Genomic DNA, 23055 nt, shown 5'->3' on the forward strand with positions numbered 1-23055 from the left:
AGATATCCGTGGACAGAAGCAGTGGAAGGTATGCTGGTAATCAGAATCCGAGGTGCCGGCGGTACAAGCGGCTTAGGTATTAGGACAGCTGAACGTCTGCGCGCCCCACGGGCCTGCCACCGCCACGCGGCCGCCTCCAAGCGGATCGGGCTCAACGACACCAATCCACCAGATGTCGTTGTTGCTGATTTCTCTTTTCAGGTATTATTTTTTATAATACTTAACCTTCGTTTATAGGATAGATCCTAGAGCATCATGGACTTCTTTTAATGGATGCCTACCTGCACCAACTGTATACGCTAGCTGCCAACTAGTGAGAGATGATAGGTAAGATGAAAAGGCAAGTCAGGTAGCTCGTAGTGATGAATACACCAAGAATTCACGATGGTTTCCAGGAGGAACCACGTGGAGGTCGACCTGACAGGGTATATTGCTAACAATACGACAGGTAGTCCGTATTACTAACAATCCCTTCCCCCCACCTTCATCATGGACGTTACAGAATATGCTAAAATGTGATGAAATTAAAAGGATACGGAGTCATAACAGCATATTCCTCAGGAATGACAGCATACGATCTGTGAGAATTCAGGTTCCAATAAAATGCCATAAAAATCTCATCCCTTCTATGTGCGGATGCTTGAAGTTGTTTAAAAATAACCCAAATGGACTGTTACTGGGGGGAAGGGATTGTTAGTAACGGGGAGGTTAGCCCCCATTGCTGTAAATATTCCCTATCAGGTCGACCTCTACGCGGTTCCTTATGGAAACCATCGTGACTAAATTATCGTTGAATTTGTCACGATGGGCTAATTAACCTGCCTTTTCATCCACCAATCATCCCTTACTGGCGCCCCACTGGTTACCATTTCATTATCATCCATTAAAACAAATGGACTGCTACTTCCAGGAGTCAGGCACTGGCATCTGGCAGAATACGACAGTTGTCTCCCAGGTGGTGGACAAGGCTATCTCCTTGGAGTTCCTCACTAAACACCGTGCTGTTATTTCACCTGGCCTCCCGTATAAATTGAAGGTACACAAAAATATTTTATATATTGCCGTGTGGTCCCGGTATAGAACAGGCCCCCTCTTCCATTCCCGTGGGTGTCGTCTAAAGAACTAAAGAATCTTAATAGTCAAGGAATAGGCAACAGCGTCCATCTTAAAACATCACCAAAGCCTAACTGCGGAGGCCAATCCGCCTGTCAAGCGTGGTAACTTCTAGCAAAACCCCCCAAGGGGAGGCTTATGTTCAGCAGTGGACAGTTAAAGACTGATATGAAGATATAGAAATACGTAATTTTTTTTTATACAACTTAGAATGGCAAACAAGCTGACGGCCCACCTGATGGAAAGTGGTAACCGTCGCCTATACACATGAGCAGTACCATGGACAAACAGAGTATACTGTTTCGCACATGATACGCCATATCGTTTCTACCGTGAAGCAGTTGTGTTTGCATGGCTGTGTTTCGGTTTGAAGGGTGGGATATGGCAGTGAATTTACAGAGTGCAGAGGAATAACATCTGAGTCCTCAGGAATGGCAACGCATGGGCGGTATCATGTGCGAAATTTTGTACTCTGTTATATGCATAGTACTGCTCATGTCTATAGGCGTCGGTTACCACTTTCTTCTAGCAATAAGTTGGTGTAATCCTATGTATTGGCCAAGACTGAATGTTTTTTTGATGAGGGTAACGAGGGATGTAAGAAACATTGAGTCTTATTTTATATATGTACCATATAATTAATCTATAAATTATTTTAAAAGATAAAAGCAACCCGCTGGGACGAGAAGCCGGGTGCGAATGAACGTGTTCGGGTGTGCCGCTCGCCTATCAATGCAGTAATGTTACATCAAGTTGGATCTAGTAACACAACAGAGACGTGCAGCGAGGCCGTCACCGATGAGAAAGGCATTGCCCGGGTTATGTTCACATTGGATAATGGTGGAAGCACTTTGTATCAATTTCGAGTAAGTGTATATTGTATTTTTTTTTTAATACTCGTAGGTGAAAATGGAATGGTAACCCCGCCCGTGCTATTGGTATACACCGGCGGGGCACCAGTGGAAGATGACCGGTGAGAATGAATGCAGGTCAGTTGGCCCACCGTGATGAATTCGACAAGAATTAACCATGATGGTTTCCAGGGTGAACCGCGTGGAGATCGACCTGAGAGGGTATATTGCTAGTAATAAAGCTATTAGACCTCATTACTAATAATCCCTTTCTCCCCCCTGTATGTTGTACTAATTATGAAACCGATTCTATTCCATTCTGCCTCATTTTATTTTATTTTGTTCCATTCTATTCTATTTATTGTTAGTATTGAAACAGACTTTATCAATCAATCTAATAATACCCAGGCTTGCCTACACAACGACAGCGCGGTATCAGCACCGCCGCTGGAGATGCCGGCGCACCGAGCCGGTACGGTGCACGCGGCGCTCGGCCCGCTGCGGGCGACGCTCACCCAGCACACACCGAGCGCGTCGCCCGCAGCCGACCGGATGTCCGTGCCGCTGTACATCACACTGCGCAATACTACGCGACCGGTCACCGTGCACTTCGTTGTGAGTTTGCTGTATCATATATATATATATATATATATATATATATATATATAATATTTTTTTTATTTCAATACCGTTTCCCTAAATATTGAGAGTCACTTACACTTTGCTATCGGAATACCAAGTCTACCAGAGGGAGACTTTGTACAAAAGTCGTTTGTTTAGGTACCTCTGTTCCATTCGTGTTTCAACCGTAAAGCAGTTGTGTTTGCATGGCTATGTTTCGGTTTGAAAGGTGGGATATGGCGTGAATTTACAGGGTACAGAGGAATAACACCTGAGTCCTCAGGAATGGCAATGCATGGGGGGTATCATGGGCGAAACAGTATACTCTGTTATGTCCATGCTACTGCTCATGTCTATAGGCGACGATTACCACTTTCCATCAGGTGGGCCGTCACAAAGAAATTATATAACAAAGTATACTGTTTCGCTCATGATACCCCCCATGTTTTGCCATTCTTGAGGACTCAGGTGTCATCCCTCTGTACCCTGTAAATTCACTACCATATCCTACCCTTCAAACCGAAACACAACTATGCAAACAATTGCTTCACAGTTGATACACGAATGGGACAGAAATATCTAAGCAAATGACGTTTGTATAAAGAGTCCAGTTGCAAAAAAATAACTATTATATGATACAGCTCATCACTCGCGGCGGTATCATCCATCGCTGGGGCGCGACCACGCAGTGTGCGCTCCCCAACTCGGGTGACCACTTCCAAATAACATCCCGGGACAGCTACTGCTACACCGCCAACGTGGTCCAGCTCACGAACGCGTCCGACTCGCTACTCGACCGCCATCTATTGAGAGTTATGCTGCCAATAAAACTGACGCACCAAGTGTGCCCGGACAGTCATTTGATCGCGTATTTTTATTACAACAACGAATTGATTAGTGCCAGCAAACAGTTTGAAATGGAGGAATGCTTCGGTAATAAGGTACGTGGTGAGAAATTCAGTTTTTACAAGCGCCTTCAATCGTAATGCATTAATTAAGCGGAACAAAAGTAGTCCGTGTCATTCACCATATTTCAATTATTACTTATATAGCTTGAGCAGTTAAGACGCCGAGAAGTAACAAACATACTCACTTTTATGTTTTTATTTTTTTATGGGTGTAAATGGATAACGGGATACGCTGGCGGAGCACCAGTGAAGGGTGATAGATGAGAATGAAAACAGGCCAGTTAGCCCATCATGATGAATTCATCAGGAATTAACCATGGTAGTTTCCAGGGGGAACCGCGAGGAGGTCGACCTGGTTGGGTATATTGCTAGCAATGGCATTCTTAGTCTCCATTACTAATAATCCCTTTCCCCCTCCCCCCACTTTTATATTTAGAAAATTTGTAAATTAACTCCGCGCTCCGTTCAGTATGAGTCAGGCTTTATAAATATATCATAAACGGGAAACAGGAGGTGGCCTATTCTATGCCGGGACCATACGGCAATACGACGTTATATACTCATATTTATTAGAAACTACGTTTAGGTGGAGCTCACGTGGTTATCGCGACAGACGGCGCCGGGTGGATTGGCTCGGCTATTAGTACACGCTGAGCCCCGCGCCTTATGCGCACTGTCAGCGCTTGACACAGCTGCGAGCGGAGCGGGCAGCGGGACAGGTAGCGGAGCGGGTAGCGGATTACCCAGAGGCTCCTCGACAAATACTCCCGCTCCCGCCACCGCTCTAATCGCTGCTCTACGAAAGCTTATGCACTACCGTACCAACCTCACGGAATATGATGCATCCAGGCAATGTTTTCTATGTAAGTTTCACATGTTATTTTTTATGCACATCTTTGTTCTACTTGACTGAGCATACAGAGTGGAAAGAGTCGTTGGTGATGAAGAGGTTAATCCTCAAATTAACCCTCACGCGATCCTCCATGGAAACCACCATGGTTATATACCAATCGTTAACTATCCACTTCTGAACATAGATCTCTTCCATAAGGGGAGTTTGCCGGGGGGGGGGGGGGAAGGAATTGTTGGCAATGGAGTTTGCCAGCTCCATTGCCAGCAATATGCCTATTAGGTCGACCTCCACGTGGTTTCCCCTGGAAACCATCGTGAACAATTCTTGTTGAATTCGTCACGATGGGCTAACTGACCTTTTTCATCCTCACCTATTATCTTTCACTGGTACCCCGCTGGTGTATACATATAGCGCGGGTGGGGTTACCATTCCTTTATCACCCATTAAAAAAAAGGGGAAGTTTCCCACTAGTTGCCACGGTTGGCAGGCGAATTGGCAACCGCAGTTAGGCTTTGAAGACGTTTTAAGAGGAACGCTGCTGCCCATCCTTCGCCTAAGTTCCCTTTAATCACCTCTTACGACTCCCAGGGCAAAGGAAAGCAAATAAATAAAAAAAATCATATTTTACCTTTTATTTACCGTGTATTCTTAATAATTTAGGCAAGAAACAATATGTGTTATGTACCAAAGTCCAGTACAGTTCCATTCCAGTCCTCAGTCAACAGTCTCGAAGTGTCTACGTACTCCTAAATCGGAGCAAGAAGAAACAGAGCTTCTACATAACGCTAAATCTGTCCTATATTCCTATATTCAGCAATGGACATTTTACGGCTAATATAGATAAATAGATAGATAGATAACCTTTATTACCAGTATTAAGAAAATAAAAAATTTAAACAACAAAAAGAAGAAAAAACAATTAATGTTGCTGGTAATAGGAGCCGCCTCAGCTGTTGCTATATATGTACATCTCCAGCGAGATGTACCTATATAGCGCTGATTTTCAGGCGGCCTCTTAACTCCTTTACCTTTAGCATGCGTACGGGTCACCAATACCTATTTCTCGGATGGGAGACTCAACACTCTTACATCTTACTTTACTGATTTATGTTATGGTTATGTATACTATTTTATATGTTTTAGATATTGTATGTTTCCCTTTTAAAGTAAAATAAAAATAAAAATAAAATCTCTAACTCTAATAACAAATACATAAAACATTACAAATACATAAAACATTACAACCAAAACTGAAAAGAACAAACTCTGAATAAATTATCGCACCTCACAATGACAACATCATAAAAAAATTAAAAAAAAGAAGAGATGAATATGATGATGATGATGATGAATGTTTGACCAGTCCAACTTCCAAGTAAATAGGTACCAAGACCAGCATTCGGCTTTAAAGAATAAAACATTTATCCAAAACTGTAACTTTTTACTCAGCTTCAGATATGCCAGAACTCCCCACAAATCGTTTGGAACTAACAGCATCGTGGCTCGCGGCGGCCGGAGTGAGATTGCTCGGTGGCGATGCACTTCCTAGCAGCCGCTGTGTCCCCGCACCAGCTCCTCTCGTTGATGAAGACGCTACGGTACCGAGGAGCGACTTCTCGGAGGTAAGTATTGATAATTCAGTTAACTTATCAACGGGTGGCACTTTCCATCTTGTGGACTATTTGTTTTTTTTTTTATATATACAACTTAGAATGGCAAACAAGCTGACGGCCCACCTGGTGGAAAGTGGTAACCGTTTGTCCTATACTGGTACCTCGCAGGGAGAAGGAATTGTTAGCAATAGGAAGTAACGATCTCCACGGCGTCCCACTAGAAACCATCGTGTTAGATTTTTTCCTAGTTGCACCATTATGGGACAACTGACCTGATACACCTATCATCCCTCACGGGGGGGGGGGGGGGGGGATTGTTAGTAATGCGGACTATCAGTCTCATTTCTAGTAATATATCCTATCAGGTCAACCTCCACGTGGTTTCCCCTGGAAACCATTGTGGCGAATTCCAGGTGTATTCATCACGATGGGCTAACTGACCTGTTTTTTCATTCTCATCTATCATCTCTCACTGGTGCCCCACCAGTGTATACTGTTAGCCCAGGTGGGGTTACCATTCCATTATCATCAATTGTACCCTGCACGGTAAACTACCTGCGAGGTTACTGTTCCATTTTTAACTATTAAAAAATCCGGTTTGCTAACAGAGCTGGCTGTGGCGGCTGGTGGACGTTGGTATGAACGGTTCAATCATTACAAACGCTCGCGCGCCAGACTCCATCAGCCGGTTCGAGGCCACCGCCATATGCGTCACGAAAACTGGGGTGGCAGTATCCTCACCGGCCACATTGCAGGTAACTTTATTTTACCAGAGGGAAACTTTGTACAAAAGGCATCTGCATGGACACCTCTATTCCACCTGTGTTTCCGCCGTGAAGCATCTTGCAAGACTGTGTTTGCTTTGACGGGTAGGATATGGCGGTAAAGTTCTTAGGTACGAAGGCATAACACCATAGACCTTACCATTGGTATCCAAGTTATTGATATAAACTACAGCAGATGAGTAAAAAAAGCTTCTCGAATGACGAGTCTGTAAAGGAAAAAGCAGTGTAGGACGTTCCACTCGCTAGATGGAGAGATAGTACCAAATACATTGCAAGTAATCAGTAGATGCAAGTAGTTTAAGACCAGTAGCGCAGCTACCAAAAGGCTGGACGGGGCAGTGCCCCGGGTCACCCAAACTCAGGGTGACTCTCGAATTCTGGCTTACAAACTATAAATTGAACTAGTGAATATTTCTCCCACATTCAGAATATAAATAAACCAGAGTCTAGAAACGCGACTTTAATAATGGAGACTTATTTGAAATATACACGGGAATTCCCAACAAGTCTCGAACTTATATGTTTGAAACTTGCGGGGAACTCCCTTGTATTCTTAGACTAGTTACGACAACCTCAAATGCATTACAGGGAATCGGTGGATGTAGGTGGCTCAGAACCATTATTATGGTTGTCTAGGAGGGAGGGCTACGTTCAGTAGGACAATTAAAGGCTAATATGGTATGCCTTTGTGCCCTCTAACTTCTTTAATCGCCCTTCAGACCGAATGAAGCCATACATTATATTATTTTTCAATTACTTTTCAAGGTATTCCGTGAGTTTTTCATCCACGCTGATGCACCCAAGCGTCTTCGGCGCGGCGATGAAGCAGTCATTCGATACAGACTTTTTAACTATCTTTACGAGCCTCTTAGTGTAAGTATTAATACTTTTTTAAACACACATATATATATATATATATATATATATATATATATATATATATATATATATATATATATATATATATATATACTATAACCTGAAATATTTTTTTGTACTACGAGTAATATAATAAATCAGGAGAGTTTGTTTACTTACACGCGTTTATATCTGACTTGAAAAATTGTTTTTGCATTTCATAGTTTATTTTACAAGAAGTAACATATATTATTAGCATGTGATGTATGAATCCTCTCAATGGGTAGTCGAGGAAGGCAATCGAGTAGTGTAGGTGTGGTGGCGTTCGCAGGTACAAGTGCAGGCGGTGACGGACCCGCACCTCGAGGGCCCCACGCGGTACGTGGACACGGCGTGCGTGGGCGCACGTGCGGCCGCCGCGCGTGCGCTGCGCGTGCGCGCGCGCCTGCCCGCCGCGCCCGCCGCGCGCCTCGCACTGCGCGCGCGCGCACAGCGCGGCCACAACTGCACGCTCACCACGCCCGCACGGGACGCTATCAGGTACGCACGCGCACGCACGCACGCGCACGCACGCGCACACGCATACAGCTGCAGCTACAGACGCATGCTTCGACTATGCCACGAGTATAAAAACTTCATACATACATACGTATCTGTCACGCCAGTCTTCCATTAGGGTAGATCTAAGAACAAGGAATTACATGGAAGGAATGATAAAAACTGTAAATCATATGGTTGCCTCCTTTCTTCTTATGCAAATATAATAAGTAAAAAGAGGACGAAATATGATGTATATTTCGTTGGTATTTTTTCCAATTCATAGCAGATTAGTGTAAAGAAAATGTTGGATATGTAAATTATTTGTCAATGACAAATTTTACATTACTGAATTGTATATTCGACACCGTTTATGGAGAAAGTATGCGAGCAGGTTGTATCTGAATTTAGTAGAATTTTACTGCCGTATAACATTTACACTAACCTGCTATGAATTGACATAAATAGCAACTGATTTTTTGGTAGTTTCCTTCGAATTACTCCAGACTCAAATATGATAAAAAAATTTCACGGTCGTGTCTAAAATCTAGACAATTGGAGCTACAATTTGCTTTTTTTTCTTTTTGCTGTACCGTCATTTTCCTCGAAGTTACAGCTCGTTGAAAATCATCCAAAAATTTGGACTTTTTTTATATATCCTTTAATTTTTGTATCTACATAGTGTATGCCATCTACGACTGGTATTGGATTACACTGGCATAACACCGGTAAGAGGGTATCCAAATATACCCAAATTATTAATCTATAAAACATTCTAATTTCAGCGATGAAGTAATCATTCAAATCACTGTAGATCCAGAGGGCGTGCCGGTGCAGGACCATCAATCTGCATTACTTTGCACTGAAGGTAATAAATTTACTCCCTTATTCATAAAAACTATAACCTACTACAAACCTTTTTTTTTTTTTTGGTGGATGAAAATGGTATGGTAATCCCGCCTGCGCTAACAGTATACGCTGGCGGAGCACCAGTGAAGGGTGATAGATGAGAATGAAAAAAGGCCAGTTAGCCCATCATGATGAATTCATCAGGAATTAACCATGATAGTTTCCAGGGGGAACCACGGGGAGGTCGACCCGGTTAGGTATATTGCTAGCAATGGGATTTTTAGTCTCCATTACTAACAATCCCTTTCCCCCACTACAAACCTATATTAGCAATCGAATTGTTTTGTCACACACTTTCAAATTAGGGATGTAGCATAAAAGAAAGAGACAAAAGAGTTCAATTGCTAAAATAGAATTTTGCGGCTTTTGACGTCTTTATGAATACGTGCATCTAATTAGTAAATTAATATAATTTTTATTTAGCAATTGAAAACAAAACAGTTCAATAGCATGAGGAACAAGAGCGCTGATCATTCTATTTTTTTTCTAAAAATGCAATAAATATACTTATGTATCATCATCATCATCATCCCAGCCATTATCCGTCCACTGCTGGACATACGCCTCCCCCATAGACTATCATAAAGAACGGTCCAGAGCCACTGAGTTGAATTCATCGGTTGACCTCTTGGTCGAAGTTGGACTTACCCATATATATAGAGGTCCTGCTTAGTGTTAAGGAAAAGAGACAAATTATAAGATCTGTTGAGGACAGAAGGGAAAAAATGTTGGGACACTTGATACGACTCGAGGAACTTATGAACATTATAATAGAAGGTAAGATAGAAGGAAGTAGGGGAAGAGGGACAACAAGGCATAGTTACATCAAGAGGTTAAGAGACTCGCTGAAAATCGTAGTGAGTCTAGTGGGGATTTGTCCTACACTACGTTTGCCCGTACGGGATCGCCATTCAAGAACCTTTCTTCCCCATCATTTGCCAGTTCTTCAAGCCATATGACCAGCTCATTGCCACTTTAGCTTGCTTATTCTTCTCTCCATAGAATTAACAGGAAAGCTATCCCAATATAAAATGTAAATATCATATCTTTTCACAGGACGCTTAGAATCCGGGAATTCCTACGTGACGTGGACTTGGCCGGCAGTGGACGCGGTGCCTGGTACAGAAGCGCTGACGGTTTGGGCGGTTGGAGACATTGCTGGACCGTTATTTGCTGTAAGTCATCTCCCGTCGATTTACCAAAATATAATTCCATTGAAGTTAATCTTTTTTTTTATACAACTTAGAATGGCAAGCAAGCTAACAGCCCACCTGATGGAAAATGGTAACCGTCGCCTATAGACATGAGCAGTACCATGGATATAACAGAATATACTGTTTCGCCCATGATACCCCCCATGCGTTGCCATTCGTGAGGACTCAGATGTTATTCCTCTGTACTCAGTAAATTCACGCCATATCCCACCCTTCAAACCGAAACACACACATCCTTCACGGTTGAAACACGAATGGGACAGAGGTACCCAAGCAATCGACTTTTGTACAAAGTCTCCCTCTGGTAAAATAAAATATCTAATTTTATATATATAAATATAAAAAAATCTGCCACTTTCAAGGATGCGGACGCCCTAGTGATGCTGCCGCGAGGTTGCGGTGAACAGAACATGGCGCGGCTCGCCACCAATCTCCTCGCCCTGGAACAGCTGGACTCCACCAGCCCTGCAGCCGTCGCTGCGCGGGAGCACGTCGCCAGGGGTAAATGTCGCCAAATATATTACACACTTTAAACAATGGCCGAGCGGTCAGTTAGTGAATGTAATACAACATTAAAAAAAATAAACAACCCATAGAGCTTATTACAAACTTTTAAAAACTTATAATTTTTTTTTAATTCAAATCATTTATTGCACGAATTAGGGTGCATACATTTTTCATCGTACCACCCACAAAATTGTTTATAATTACTCCTCTCCATGCAAAAGTTGCCTGGAAGAGATCGCTTTTAGCGATAAGGTCGCCCCTTTTCTCATTGTGATTATTTCTTGTAATTATTTATATTTATAATAAGTTTACTATTGTAATCTTTTGGAGGAAACAATAAAGAGTATCTATCTATCTACATTAGATGAAAATATATAACAACATCATCACATCATCATCAGATGATTGTATGTATAGCTTTCTTTCCAGGATTTACTCGCCAGCTCCAATACGTTCACCCATCGGGAGGTTTTAGCGCTTTCGGCGGATCTGACACTGTGCCTTCGACTTGGTTAACTGCTTTTGCGATAAGATACCTACGAAGAGCTCATAAGGTGACCCTAAGAATCCTTATTTAATTTACATTATTATTGATAGTTTTCATGTAAATAGGATGGCAAACAAGCTGACGGTCGACGTAATGGAAAAGCAACATCCATCAGATACGAGTATCAATATGGTCATCGTTTTCTATCGTGTACACTGCTTTCCAGAGGGAGACTTTGTACAAAAGTCGATTGCTTGGGTACCTCTGTCCCATTCATGTTTCTACCGTGAAGCAGTTGTGTTTACATGGCTGTGTTTCGGTATGAAGGGTGGGATATGGCGTGAATTTACAGGGTACAGAGGAATAACATCTGAGTCCTCAGAAATGGCAATGCATGGGAAGTATCATGGGCGAAATAGTATACTCTGTTATATCCATGGCACCGCTCATGTCTATAGGCGACGGTTACCACTTTCTATCAGATGGGCCGTCAGCTTGTTTGCCATTCGAAGTTGTATAAAAAAAAATTCATCTAGTGAGTCATCCATTGAGTTATTTCATGATTTTCCAAGAAACTACATAAGTTCTTCAAAAAAGGAGTAAAGGGGTTTCTTCAGGGTCGGCAACGCATACGTAATGCTCCTGGTATTGCAGACGTTCATAGGCTACGGTAATTGCTTACCATCAGATGGGCCGTATGCTTGTTTGCCACCTCAGTGATATAACTTTTTTTTAATTAATAATTAGCACATTGAAAAGAGTTATCAGAACTTAATCTGTTAAAGAGAACGAAATTAATCACATTCTCTCTCTCTCTGTATCTCTCTCTCTCTCTCAATATATATATTGCTGTCAGATCCTTTCACCAGATCTGCCAGCGCCTCCAGCTATAGACAGAGCCGAGCAGTGGTTACTGAGGCAACAGATGGAGAACGGCTGCTTCAGAAATGAGGGACAAGTGTTCCATAAAGAGCTTAGAGTAAGTATTTCTTTTCATTTCTATGGCTGACAGACTATATGATTATGAAGCATATGACAAGTGCATCTTGGTGTTTTATCTTGGTGCGGTCGATACCGATGACTCAAAATCGTTCCTTATGTCTATTAGGAAAGGGGAAAGGGTTTGTTAGTAATGAATTCTAACAGCTCCACTGCTAGCTATATTCTTTATCAAGTTAACCTCCACGCGGTTTCCCCTGGAAGCCATCGTGGTTAATTCTCCTGAAATTTATCATGATCAACTAACTGAGCTGCTTTCCTCTTCACCTATCATCATTCCCTAGTACCCAGACAGTGTATACTGATAGCACAGGCAGAGTTACCATTATATTATCATCCATTTAAAACACATCACAATAATCCATTTCATTCACAGGGCGGTTTAAATGAAGAAGGGGAAGTAGCCAACGTAGCACTGACGGCGTATGTCATCACTTCCCTCATAGAGAGTTCCACGACTCTATCTTACCGAGTCGTCCAAAATACTCTCTCGTGTTTACGAGCACTGCCTCCTCTAAAGACCAAAACACCCACAAGAATATATGCTCAAGCGCTACTAGGATACACTTTTATGAGACTGAGGAAGTACGAAGATGATCTGAGAAAAACGAATGAAGCGTACTTAATGTGGGAGAGGAAATCGGAGGTGGGATGGCTGGAGAGCGATGAAGAGGTGAGGGAACTGCTGGAACTGTTGAAGATCGCGAAAAGAAGTGGAGATTACGTCTGGTGGGAGACCAGTAAGTGGGTTTACGATAATTTATAAACTAATCATCAGTTATTTTGAATTAGAGTTCTCAATTTAAAGTTTTGAATCTGTTTCTACCTTCAGGTAGCATGATACAATTTATGACTATAAAAAGACTTCAGTCTTTAGTTACTTTCAGGTCCAAGACCTAAACTGACTGCTGAACGACATCTTTTGAGAGTTGTAAATAACTTGCAAATAACTTAAATAATTTGATATATCTACTTTCTGACCTTAAAGCTCAGGCAACTCTATAACTTTCCCCAAATGATAATCATTTGATAACTATAATGATAAGGAAGGTCATGGAGCATCTACTAACAGTTCTCAAATGGCATACCAACGGTATTGGACTTTTTTTTATGGGTAAAAATGGTATGGTAACCCCGCCTGCGCTAACGGAATACGCTGGCGGAGCACCAGTGAAGGGTGATAGATGAGAATGAAAACAGGCCAGTTAGCCCATCACGATGAATTCATCAGGAATTAACCATGATAGTTTCCAGGGAAAACCGCGAGGAAGTCGACCTGGTTGGATATATTGCTAGCAATGGGATTCTCAGTCTCCATTACTAACAATCCCTTTCCCCCCACGGTATTGGACTTATCAGCTAACCAGCGATGTGGTTTAGTGAAGTAGCCTGTCGACTCCGCAGGCAGCCTGGCGACGTCTGTGGAGGCAACAGCGTACGCCCTGCTGGCGCTGTCCCGGTGTGCTGGCGGCCGGCCCGCCGGCTGTGCGCGGGAGGCGCGCGCCGCCATACGCTGGCTGTCCGCGCATCGAAACGCTGCCGGCGGGTTCATATCCACACAGGCACGTGCATTGATTAATACCACTAATATCTTAAAACTAGCTTTTTACCCACTACTTCACACGTGAAGATTTCAGAAATATAAACATCAATTAAATCCACTACTTCTAGATGGTATTTATACACCATCTAGAGGTAGAGGATTAGACAAGACATACACCAGTTTTCACGTTCGAATTTCAGGAGTACAATTGTGAAAACTGTAAAAACCTATCCAATTTAGCATAGTAGTTTAAAACTATGGCTTCCTTTGTAATTTTTATATTTAAGTAGTTTTGTATTATTTATTTAACTCTTTATTGCACCATAAATAAAAATATACAATAACAAGTGAATATACACATAAAGGTACAAAAGGTGGTCTTATCGCTAGGGCAATCTCTTACAGACAACCTTTAGTTAAAGGAACAGATAGAAAAGGGCAGGTGGCGCAAGAGTGAATTAATAATTTTCGTACATAAAATACAAAAACATGTAATGCACAAAAATATCAAATACATATAATTTATTAAACTACTTACTATAACAATATATATATATATATATATATATATATATATATATATATATATATATATATATATATATATATATATATATATATATATATATATATATATATATATATTATATATTATATATTTGTTTCACTAAAAATGTAATACAACAACATATGGTCTAGAGGGCACTAACTCTTGAAACACAGGTTTTTCAAACCTACCTCGGGAGCCAGGGACTTCACTGTAACAATGAGTGAAATAAAGATTTATTATTAAAGACTTAGAATGATGCCAAAACAAACATAGTGATAGGCAAAATCGAGATTTATCTTAGCTATACTGTAATAAGTTTTTTAAAAAACGATATACCTGTCGCTCCTGACGCGACACACGTCGATCTACGGCGACAACCTTCATCAGACTACCTACTAAACTATTCGGCGGTGTAGAGTACCCCATACAGATTAGCTTCTATTTAAATTTTTACAAGAGGGCGCCTCAGTCGATCAAAACTTTTTAAATGTTCTGACAAAAACATAAAACTTAGCCAAACCAATTAAAAGTAATTCGTTTTGCTCATCAACGTCTTCACTAATACATGTTACAGGATACTTTAGTGGCGATAGAAGCACTAACCAAGTGGTCATCAGTTCGACCTCTGACCCCCGCGAACATGACGGTGACCGTCCACACTGGGTCAACTACCAAAACTGTGCATCTCCGACCGAACATCAAGGTGCCAGACCTAATCAAACTGGAGGCATCGGATCAACTCAGTATTGTTGTAAAAGGTAAGCCATCATCGTCACCATTTTCATCATTATATCCAGGAAAGGCCATAACGTAACTAACGCCATTGGGCAAATTTTTGATGGTGTCCCCCTGACGACAAATTATAAGGACTAGACAGGTATATACTACGACCCTTTTACTGAGGCATTCCTGCAAATTTTCCCCTTTCTGCACCAATTATACATACCTGTCCTGGCGCCTAGCTACTGTTTGTCACTGGGGATCAGCCGTTCAATCAAATACAATTGTTTACTGATGCTGATAATCCTTTAGCACCCATCTTAGACCTTTTATCCTGATCTTATGGAAAAAGGTGCAGTTTTTTTTTTATGGATAATAAAAGAATATTAACCCACCTGCGCTCTTGGTATATGCTAGAGGAACACCAGTGAAGGTTGATACGTGATTACGAAATCAGATCTGTCAACTTCACGTGAGGAATTTACCAAAAGATAACCACGACGGTTTCCAGGAGGAAATGCGTGAAATTTAGAATATATTACTAGCAATAGGGCATCTAATCCCTTTTAGATAGATATATACACTTCCAAAGCTCAGGTTCTTTTTTAATTTAAATTCATTTAATTCCAGACAACAAGATCTATTTTGTTAGTAGCAGACTTAAAATTAAGTTTTTAAAATGGTTAATTTAATAAATCTACCTGAGAGGCATTTTTTTTTGATGCGTGAAAATGGTATGGTAACCCCGCCTGTGCTAACGGGATATCCTTCACTGGCGGAGCACCAGTGAAGGATGATAGACGAGAATGAAAACAGGCCAGTTAGCCCATCATGATGAATTCATCAGGAATTAGCCATGATAGTTTCCAGGGGGAACCGCGAGAAGGTCCACCTGGTTGGGTATATTGCTAACAATGGGATTATCAGTCTCCATTACCAACTATCCCTTTCCAAATCAGGACATGGTTATTTTGTGTTTTACTCATCGTCCTGACGAAATGCCCTATTACAGGTGCATGGGCATCCTTAGCTGTCATTTTAAAAATGGTGTTGTTGTTTAATGGATGAAAATAGAATGGTAACCCTGCTTATGAATCAGTAAAAAATTATAAAGCAGATCAGTTGGCCCATTGTGATGAATTCGTCAAAGATTAATCACGATAGTTTACCTGTTAAGGTATATAGCTAATAATGGGCCTGATAGATCTCATTACTAACAATCCTTTTCCCCTAATGCCCAGGTTCAGGTTGCGCCCTGGTTCAAGCTACCCGCTCGTACCACACGGTAACTGCAGCTGAGAGCGATGACAAGCTGCTGTCCGTGCAGGTGACCGTCCACACCGACGGCGCCTTCCACTGCACCACCAACACCAGCTGCTTCTGTGCTGCTGTTATTGAGGTATACATAGAGTCCGTAAACGATCAAGAGGCTCGAGTCAAGCATGTACATTATCTTCTTGGATACCTCTGTCTGTATTCATGTTTCTACCGTAAAGCAGCTGTCCTTGCATCGCAGTGCTTCTGTTTTAAGGATGAGATAAGGCAGTGAAATTACAGGATGCGAAGATATAACACGGTTACCCTCAAAAATGGTAATGCATGAGAGGTGCCGTAAGCGTTACAGTGTTTTCTAATGTCTATGGTGCTGTTCATTTCTATAGAAGAAGATTACCACCTTCTATGCACATGTCTTCACGAAGCACTTTTATATTATTTAACAATGCCCTTCCATCATGATTGTTTCGGTACAATTGGCTCACATTTGTAAAACATTGTGTCTTGGTAATCCTATATGGACTTCCGTGATTCAGGTTCGTGTAGTGCGGGATCCAATGTACTCGCGTTGCATATTTCTTGTGTTTAATCAATAAATAAATAAATAAATTCTATCAGGTTTGACGTCTGCTAATTTGCCTTCCTGAGTGCCTTAAAATATACGTAGTTTTCCTCGTAAAATATCAAACCATACAATCACAACTGCTCCACGAGAGAAAGAGTCATTCCTTCAGACAACCTTTGTACGGTCTCTTTCTGAACACAGAATGTTAATTATGTAATAGTCGTGTCTACCGTTAACTGTCCATTGCTGAACACAGCCTTCCCTCCTCCCATAAGAGTAATTTTACTAGTTTAAAAGTAATAGGTAAGTAATTCTACCTATGCTTAGTATAGGCGGGTTAGTAACCACAGTCTGACTTTTGGTGATATTTTAAGAGGAACACTGTTGTCCATCCCTCCACTATAAGCTCCCTTATTCAATTTTTACGATACCCACGGGAAAGGACGGAGTGGCCCATTCTATACCGGGATCTACACGGCTGATTATGTATATAGTATAATACCAAAATATATGTAATAATATTACAATAATAATAGGCTACACCCTTTCGCGTGTGTTTCGTAAAGAACGACTAAGGGAGGGCGAGTGAGGGGCAGCAGTATTCCTCTTAAAACATCTCCAAAGCCTAACTGCGGTTACCAATCCGCTACAACAAACTACTGGCAAAACCCCCTAGGGGGAGGTTTATGTTCAGCAGTGGACAGTTAAAAGCTGATATCATGATTATGAATATGGATTTTGTTGGTTCAGGCATGTGTAATGTGGAGCGGATTGTTTCCGGAGATGGCGCTACTGGAGTTGACTCTGCCGGGCGGGTTCGGCGCGGACGCACAACTGCTGTATTCACAGCTGCGACAAACCGATTCACGTAAACCTACTGAAAGCACTTTATTTTTAAATTCATTTCAGATTATAAAATTGGAAACTTGCAGGATATTCCAGGGAAATCTTTTTAATCCATGAAAATGGAATGGTAATCTCGCCACAAGTGAAAGACGATAAGTGAAGATAAAAGCAAGTTGGTTAGCCCATCGTGACGAATTCTACAATAATTAACCACGACGGTTTCCATGAGATACCGCGTTAAAGTCAGTCTGATAGTGTATATTGCCAGAACAGGGCTATAAGACCCCATTACCAATTCCTTTTCCCCATATTAGAAGTAGGTAGGTACAGACGTACAATATAGACACGTTAATGTGACTAAAGTTCTACTCTTATTATTGTTGCCAAGCAACTATACATACATTATCAGTATTTTAGTCTAAATGGTGACGCATGGCAGTAAAATTACATGGTACAGCCACATAACACCATGGTCCACAGAAATGACAATGGTAGTATATTTTGTATTCTTGTTTGCTATTCCATGTTACATTAAAAAATTAAACTTCCAGTACTGCGTCGCATAGAACTAAGTCCAAAAACTGGGCGTACAACTTTCTACCTGGCCACTCGTGACGGCAGCGACACCCTGGGCAGCGGAGGTCACCAATGCTACAAAGTCCACGCCGTCGGCCCCAAGACTAGAACCAAGCCAGCGCATGTCAGAGTCATGGACTATTACAAGCCTTCTGTAAACGATACACAGGTTAGTTTCTCGGTTTCTAATAATTGTTTGAAACCCTCTGGCGTTAAAAGTTACGTCTTTGACGTGCAGCTATGTATCTTCCAAAATACGAAGCAAATAACAATTCAGAAAAGATTTATCCTGAAATTTGGTCTTACGACCTTCAGACTGACTTCGAATGTGATCAAAAATACTATGTCGACATAAATTTCCAATTGCAGTTATGGAAAACACCGTTAAAAAACTAAACAAGGCTTGTTTTCTACCACATTGAATTCGAGAGTTAAACTCACTACAATAGTAACAATCGATAAATGCCAAGACCTTCGTTCAATGCACTATTTAGAATTACACTATTAATCTTTTTTATTTAAGAAACTCTATATAATCTCTGGTATGTTTCACTTGCAACATATTTCCTATTCGTTCATATCGGTCGTTAACTGTCCACTGCTGAGCATAGACCTTCCTCTATTAGGAGGTTTTGCCAGTAGTTACCACGTTGGCATTACCATGCGGTTTGGCAACCGTATTTAGGCTTTGTTGATATTTTAAGAGGGACGCGCTTACCCATCCGTCGACCATTAAGCTCCCTTAATTACCTCTTACAACACCCATGGGAAAAAGGGCCATATTTCAGCAAATTATAAATTAATTTAAAACAAATCTGTATTAACGATTGTTCTCATACATACAGATGTACACAATACCTGAAGACTGTCCAGCAAGAGTATCCTTCGAAGCCAACCAATATCACGCGTCTGACAATTTATACAACGAAGCGAGATCACTCTCCGGAGATATAGCTATTATGAACGAGTATTCGTTTGAAGATATACCTGAAGGTATACCTCTTGATGATCCCCTGTACGACAATTTAACACAAGATAATAAAGAAAATATAAATCAAATTAATGAAACACAAGTATTAAAAGAGACAGATGAGTTTGTCGCTAATCATCATGATGATGATAATGATGATGAAATACCAAAAGAAGCAGATAAATCTGTCACTCTCAATAGAAAAGAAGATATAGACCCAGTTGCAGATACTTTAGGATTAGAAGTGATAGAATCAACTGCTGATGATTTAAAAATCAGTGTAAATGAAAACACAAATAGTAGTGAGGTCAATGTAAAAGATGATCTTAAAAACTTTGATTCAAATATAAATGATCCGAATGCAATTGTAACTCATGAAAGTATACATGAAATTAATAGTAGTAGAGTTCCTACTTTGAAGGAAAATAAAGTTACAGAAATAAATGAAAAAGATCATAAAATCGGACAAGAGCAAAACATCAGAGATGTTAGCAGTAATAGAACAGACTTCGATAACGAAATCACGAAAAATGCCGAAATCAAACATAAAATAGAGGAGAGAGACGATACGAAAGAAAATCAGAATCCTATTCAGAATCCAACGCTATCGAGTTTCCACGTGATCGACACGGAGAAAGATCTAGAAGTTCCATCCGGGATAGAAGGACCAGTTCCCGTTATAGTGTTGCCACCACAGAATTTTATGACGGTCGCTCTACCACCACCGGGTATTGTATTTAATTTAATCCTTTGTCTAAGAGAAACCCCATGTAAAGACAATTACTGAATTTAAATTTGATAGATTTTCCATTTAATGGAATTAAAATAGAATGGTAGTCGCCCCTACACTCTTGAGATACACTGAGGAACTCCTAACAATGATAGCTGAGGACTAAATCGGATCAATTGACCCATCGTGGTAAGTTCACTAGAAGACTACAGTATGGGGTTCTTCAAGAAGGATATATTAAGGTTTCTTCAGAATTGGCAACGCGCACGTAACGCCCCTAGTGTTGCAGGCGTCCATAGACTACTGTGACCGTTTACCTTCAAATGGGCTATATGTTAGTTTGCCACTTTTATAGTATAAAAAAAAAATAACCACATTTATTTCCAGATAATTAACAAAGTATACTGCTATCAATAAAGACTAACTTCCCATTGCTAAAAAGCAGCTGGAAGACTATTACTAGCAATACTATGGCAGATTTACCTCCACACGTTACCTTTGAAAACCATCGTGGTTAAATCCAATGAATTTGTCACAATAGGTCAACTATCATGTCTTCATCTTCACCTATCACCCTGCAATACTGTACAGGATAATAGGCGAACCATTAACGCAGGCAAATACGATTCCATTCTCATCCATTATAATTAAAAATTGTCCTAAAAAAATCTACTTAAATTGTTACATAACCAGTTATTTTCATTTAATAACTAAACTACATAATCGATTTTGATAAAACTTCTATAGGAGCTATCTGAAAGTATATGCTTTCAAATAAATAAAGAATTTTTCAAATCGGTTTAAAACTGACGGAGTTATGAAGTTACAAACATAAAAGAATACAACTCTTTACTCCTTCTTTTTGAAGACAGTTGACACATATTATCGTTAATCAGTAATAATAACTACCTTCCATATTACAGGAGTACATCTTCCACCATTACCTGGTAATGGACTGAGCAAAGGATTTCAAATGTATCCTACCCCGCATACATACCCATACTACCAACGGAACCCATACTATAGAAAATATAGAAGATACAGCGCTCCTAATGGATAAGTTAACATTATATATATATATATATATATATATATATATATATATATATATATATATATATATATATATATATATATATATATATATATCTTTATTGCACTTGTAAATTACATTGTTAATGCATTTATAAATATTGTGAGCAAGGGTGATCTTATCTCTGACAGAGATCTCTTCCAGTCAACCCAATGCAATTAGAAAGCATGTTGTTAGCAGGCAGCTGAAGTGCTATCAATATCATTCAATTTTCTCCAATACATTGGTTAATATAGATAGTCCTTATAGGTTATTTTTTATGCAACTTAAAATGGCAAACAAACTGACGGCCCACCTGATGGAAAGTAGTAACTGTCGCCTATAGACATGAGCAGTACTATGGACATAACAGAGTATACTGTTTCGCCTAAGACACCCCCCATGCGTTGCCATTCCTGAGGGCTCAGGTGTAATTCCTCTGTACCCTCTAAATTTGCTGCCATATCCCACCTTTCAAATCGAAACACATCCATGCAAACACAACTGCTTCACGGTAGAAACTTGAGTGGGACAGAGGTACCCGAGCAAATGACTTTTGTACAGTCTCCCTCTGGTGAGGGAGTCTTACTGAATCATAAAAATTATGTTTCTAAAAGGTACAGAGCCTAGGTCCAATCAAAGTACATTGTATATAAAAAAATATATAAATAAAGATTTTTAAAATTACAATTTATACAGGCAAGACATCTGAGTCCTCAAAAATAGCAACGCATTAGAGGTATCATGGGCGCACAGTACACTCTGTTATGTCCATAGTACTGCTCATGTCTATAGGCGACGGTTACCACTTTCCATCAAGTGGACCGTCAGCTTGTTTGCCATTCTAAGTTGCATAAAAAAAGTTTTGAAATTCATATTCAAGCTTTTAATACAATTTATTAACTTTGAAAATGTCATTTTTGAATAATTATTTCGTTTAAATACACTATCAGAACTTAACTCGAAGAAAAAGGTTTTACAGGTACATAGTACTTATATACTTGCTTCTTTATTGCCGACGTTTCGACGTGGATTGTACCACGTCGTAGGTACGACAAAAAAACAAGTCTGTAGGTAATATTTACCTGCAATTTTTCATCGCGTTAAATCTTGATAGTGTATTTAAATCACCAAATAATTTATTATTTTAATTTATCCAATAGATTACATATTCTTGCATTTTATTCTCTTTTTTTAATCTTGGAAACGTGACGCATTGTAATAAACTTTCAAAATAACCGAAAATTGTGTAGTAAATTAAATTTATTTTGTTTTATACCAACAATCTGTTTTTGTCCATTAATTAAAGAACTAAACAATGACTGAGCCCAGAAATATCTCTGAACATTGTAATGTAATGTAAATTGGACTCTTTTTTCCGCACTTAGCCTCTCATTTGGGCCGTTGTGCGTATGAGTCGTGGCTAGTACAGCCAACCCAGCTCCGCCCAGAAGCGCAGAAGCTTCCTGGGATCTTCACAGGCCTCACGGAGCGACCTCACCGTTCCGAGGATTTCTAAACATTGAAGGGCCACAGCTTCACATTCCAGGATTATGTGAGCAGCCGTTTCTTCGGCGTTAACAACCTCGACATAGAGGGCTGTCTGTGGCTCCTATTGTGTATAATTGTTTGTTTAATGAACAATGGCCCGTTATTACCCCTATCATTGTTTTAAGGTGTTTTTTTTTCTATCTAAATGTAATCTACGAACATTATTTCAAAACAAAGTTTTGCATTTATAATAGTCGCCAACTTCTAAATACTAAGTTCTCTTTATAAAAATTAATTATTAATTAACGCAATAAGTTATGCCTTAAGTTAATTTTTGCTGTAAATACAGTGCTATCGAATTTATTTATTCTAATCTCAATTTTTATTATCTAAGTTAATTTTTAAATAAATTATATATTTGTATACTTAATAAAATAAATAAATACCTATACTCAATGTAAA

General features: G+C 40.1%; 1 protein-coding gene across 2 annotated transcripts in view; it reads left to right on the forward strand.

The window, feature by feature from the left end:
* LOC113515763 (alpha-1-macroglobulin-like) overlaps positions 1–21093 on the forward strand; it is a 34251-nt gene extending 13158 nt beyond the window's left edge. For both annotated transcript variants that reach the window (XM_052899939.1, XM_052899940.1), the window contains exons 7-29: positions 3–201; positions 911–1036; positions 1776–1979; positions 2373–2579; positions 3227–3526; positions 4080–4356; positions 5796–5968; positions 6568–6714; positions 7510–7617; positions 7934–8142; positions 8925–9007; positions 10105–10223; positions 10625–10763; positions 11199–11323; positions 12113–12235; positions 12632–12995; positions 13660–13817; positions 14923–15106; positions 16310–16467; positions 17659–17776; positions 18306–18499; positions 19176–20028; positions 20954–21093. In XM_052899939.1, the coding sequence (XP_052755899.1) occupies positions 3–201; positions 911–1036; positions 1776–1979; positions 2373–2579; positions 3227–3526; positions 4080–4356; positions 5796–5968; positions 6568–6714; positions 7510–7617; positions 7934–8142; positions 8925–9007; positions 10105–10223; positions 10625–10763; positions 11199–11323; positions 12113–12235; positions 12632–12995; positions 13660–13817; positions 14923–15106; positions 16310–16467; positions 17659–17776; positions 18306–18499; positions 19176–20028; positions 20954–21090 (4705 nt within the window). In that variant the 3' untranslated portion in view covers positions 21091–21093. The remainder of the gene's footprint in view (positions 1–2; positions 202–910; positions 1037–1775; positions 1980–2372; positions 2580–3226; positions 3527–4079; positions 4357–5795; positions 5969–6567; positions 6715–7509; positions 7618–7933; positions 8143–8924; positions 9008–10104; positions 10224–10624; positions 10764–11198; positions 11324–12112; positions 12236–12631; positions 12996–13659; positions 13818–14922; positions 15107–16309; positions 16468–17658; positions 17777–18305; positions 18500–19175; positions 20029–20953) is intronic.
* Positions 21094–23055: the final 1962 nt, after the last annotated feature.

Source organism: Galleria mellonella, unplaced genomic scaffold (genome assembly GCF_026898425.1).
Source record: "Galleria mellonella isolate WM207_F2 unplaced genomic scaffold, CSIRO_AGI_GalMel_v1 utg63, whole genome shotgun sequence".
Taxonomy (NCBI): Eukaryota; Metazoa; Arthropoda; class Insecta; order Lepidoptera; family Pyralidae; genus Galleria; species Galleria mellonella.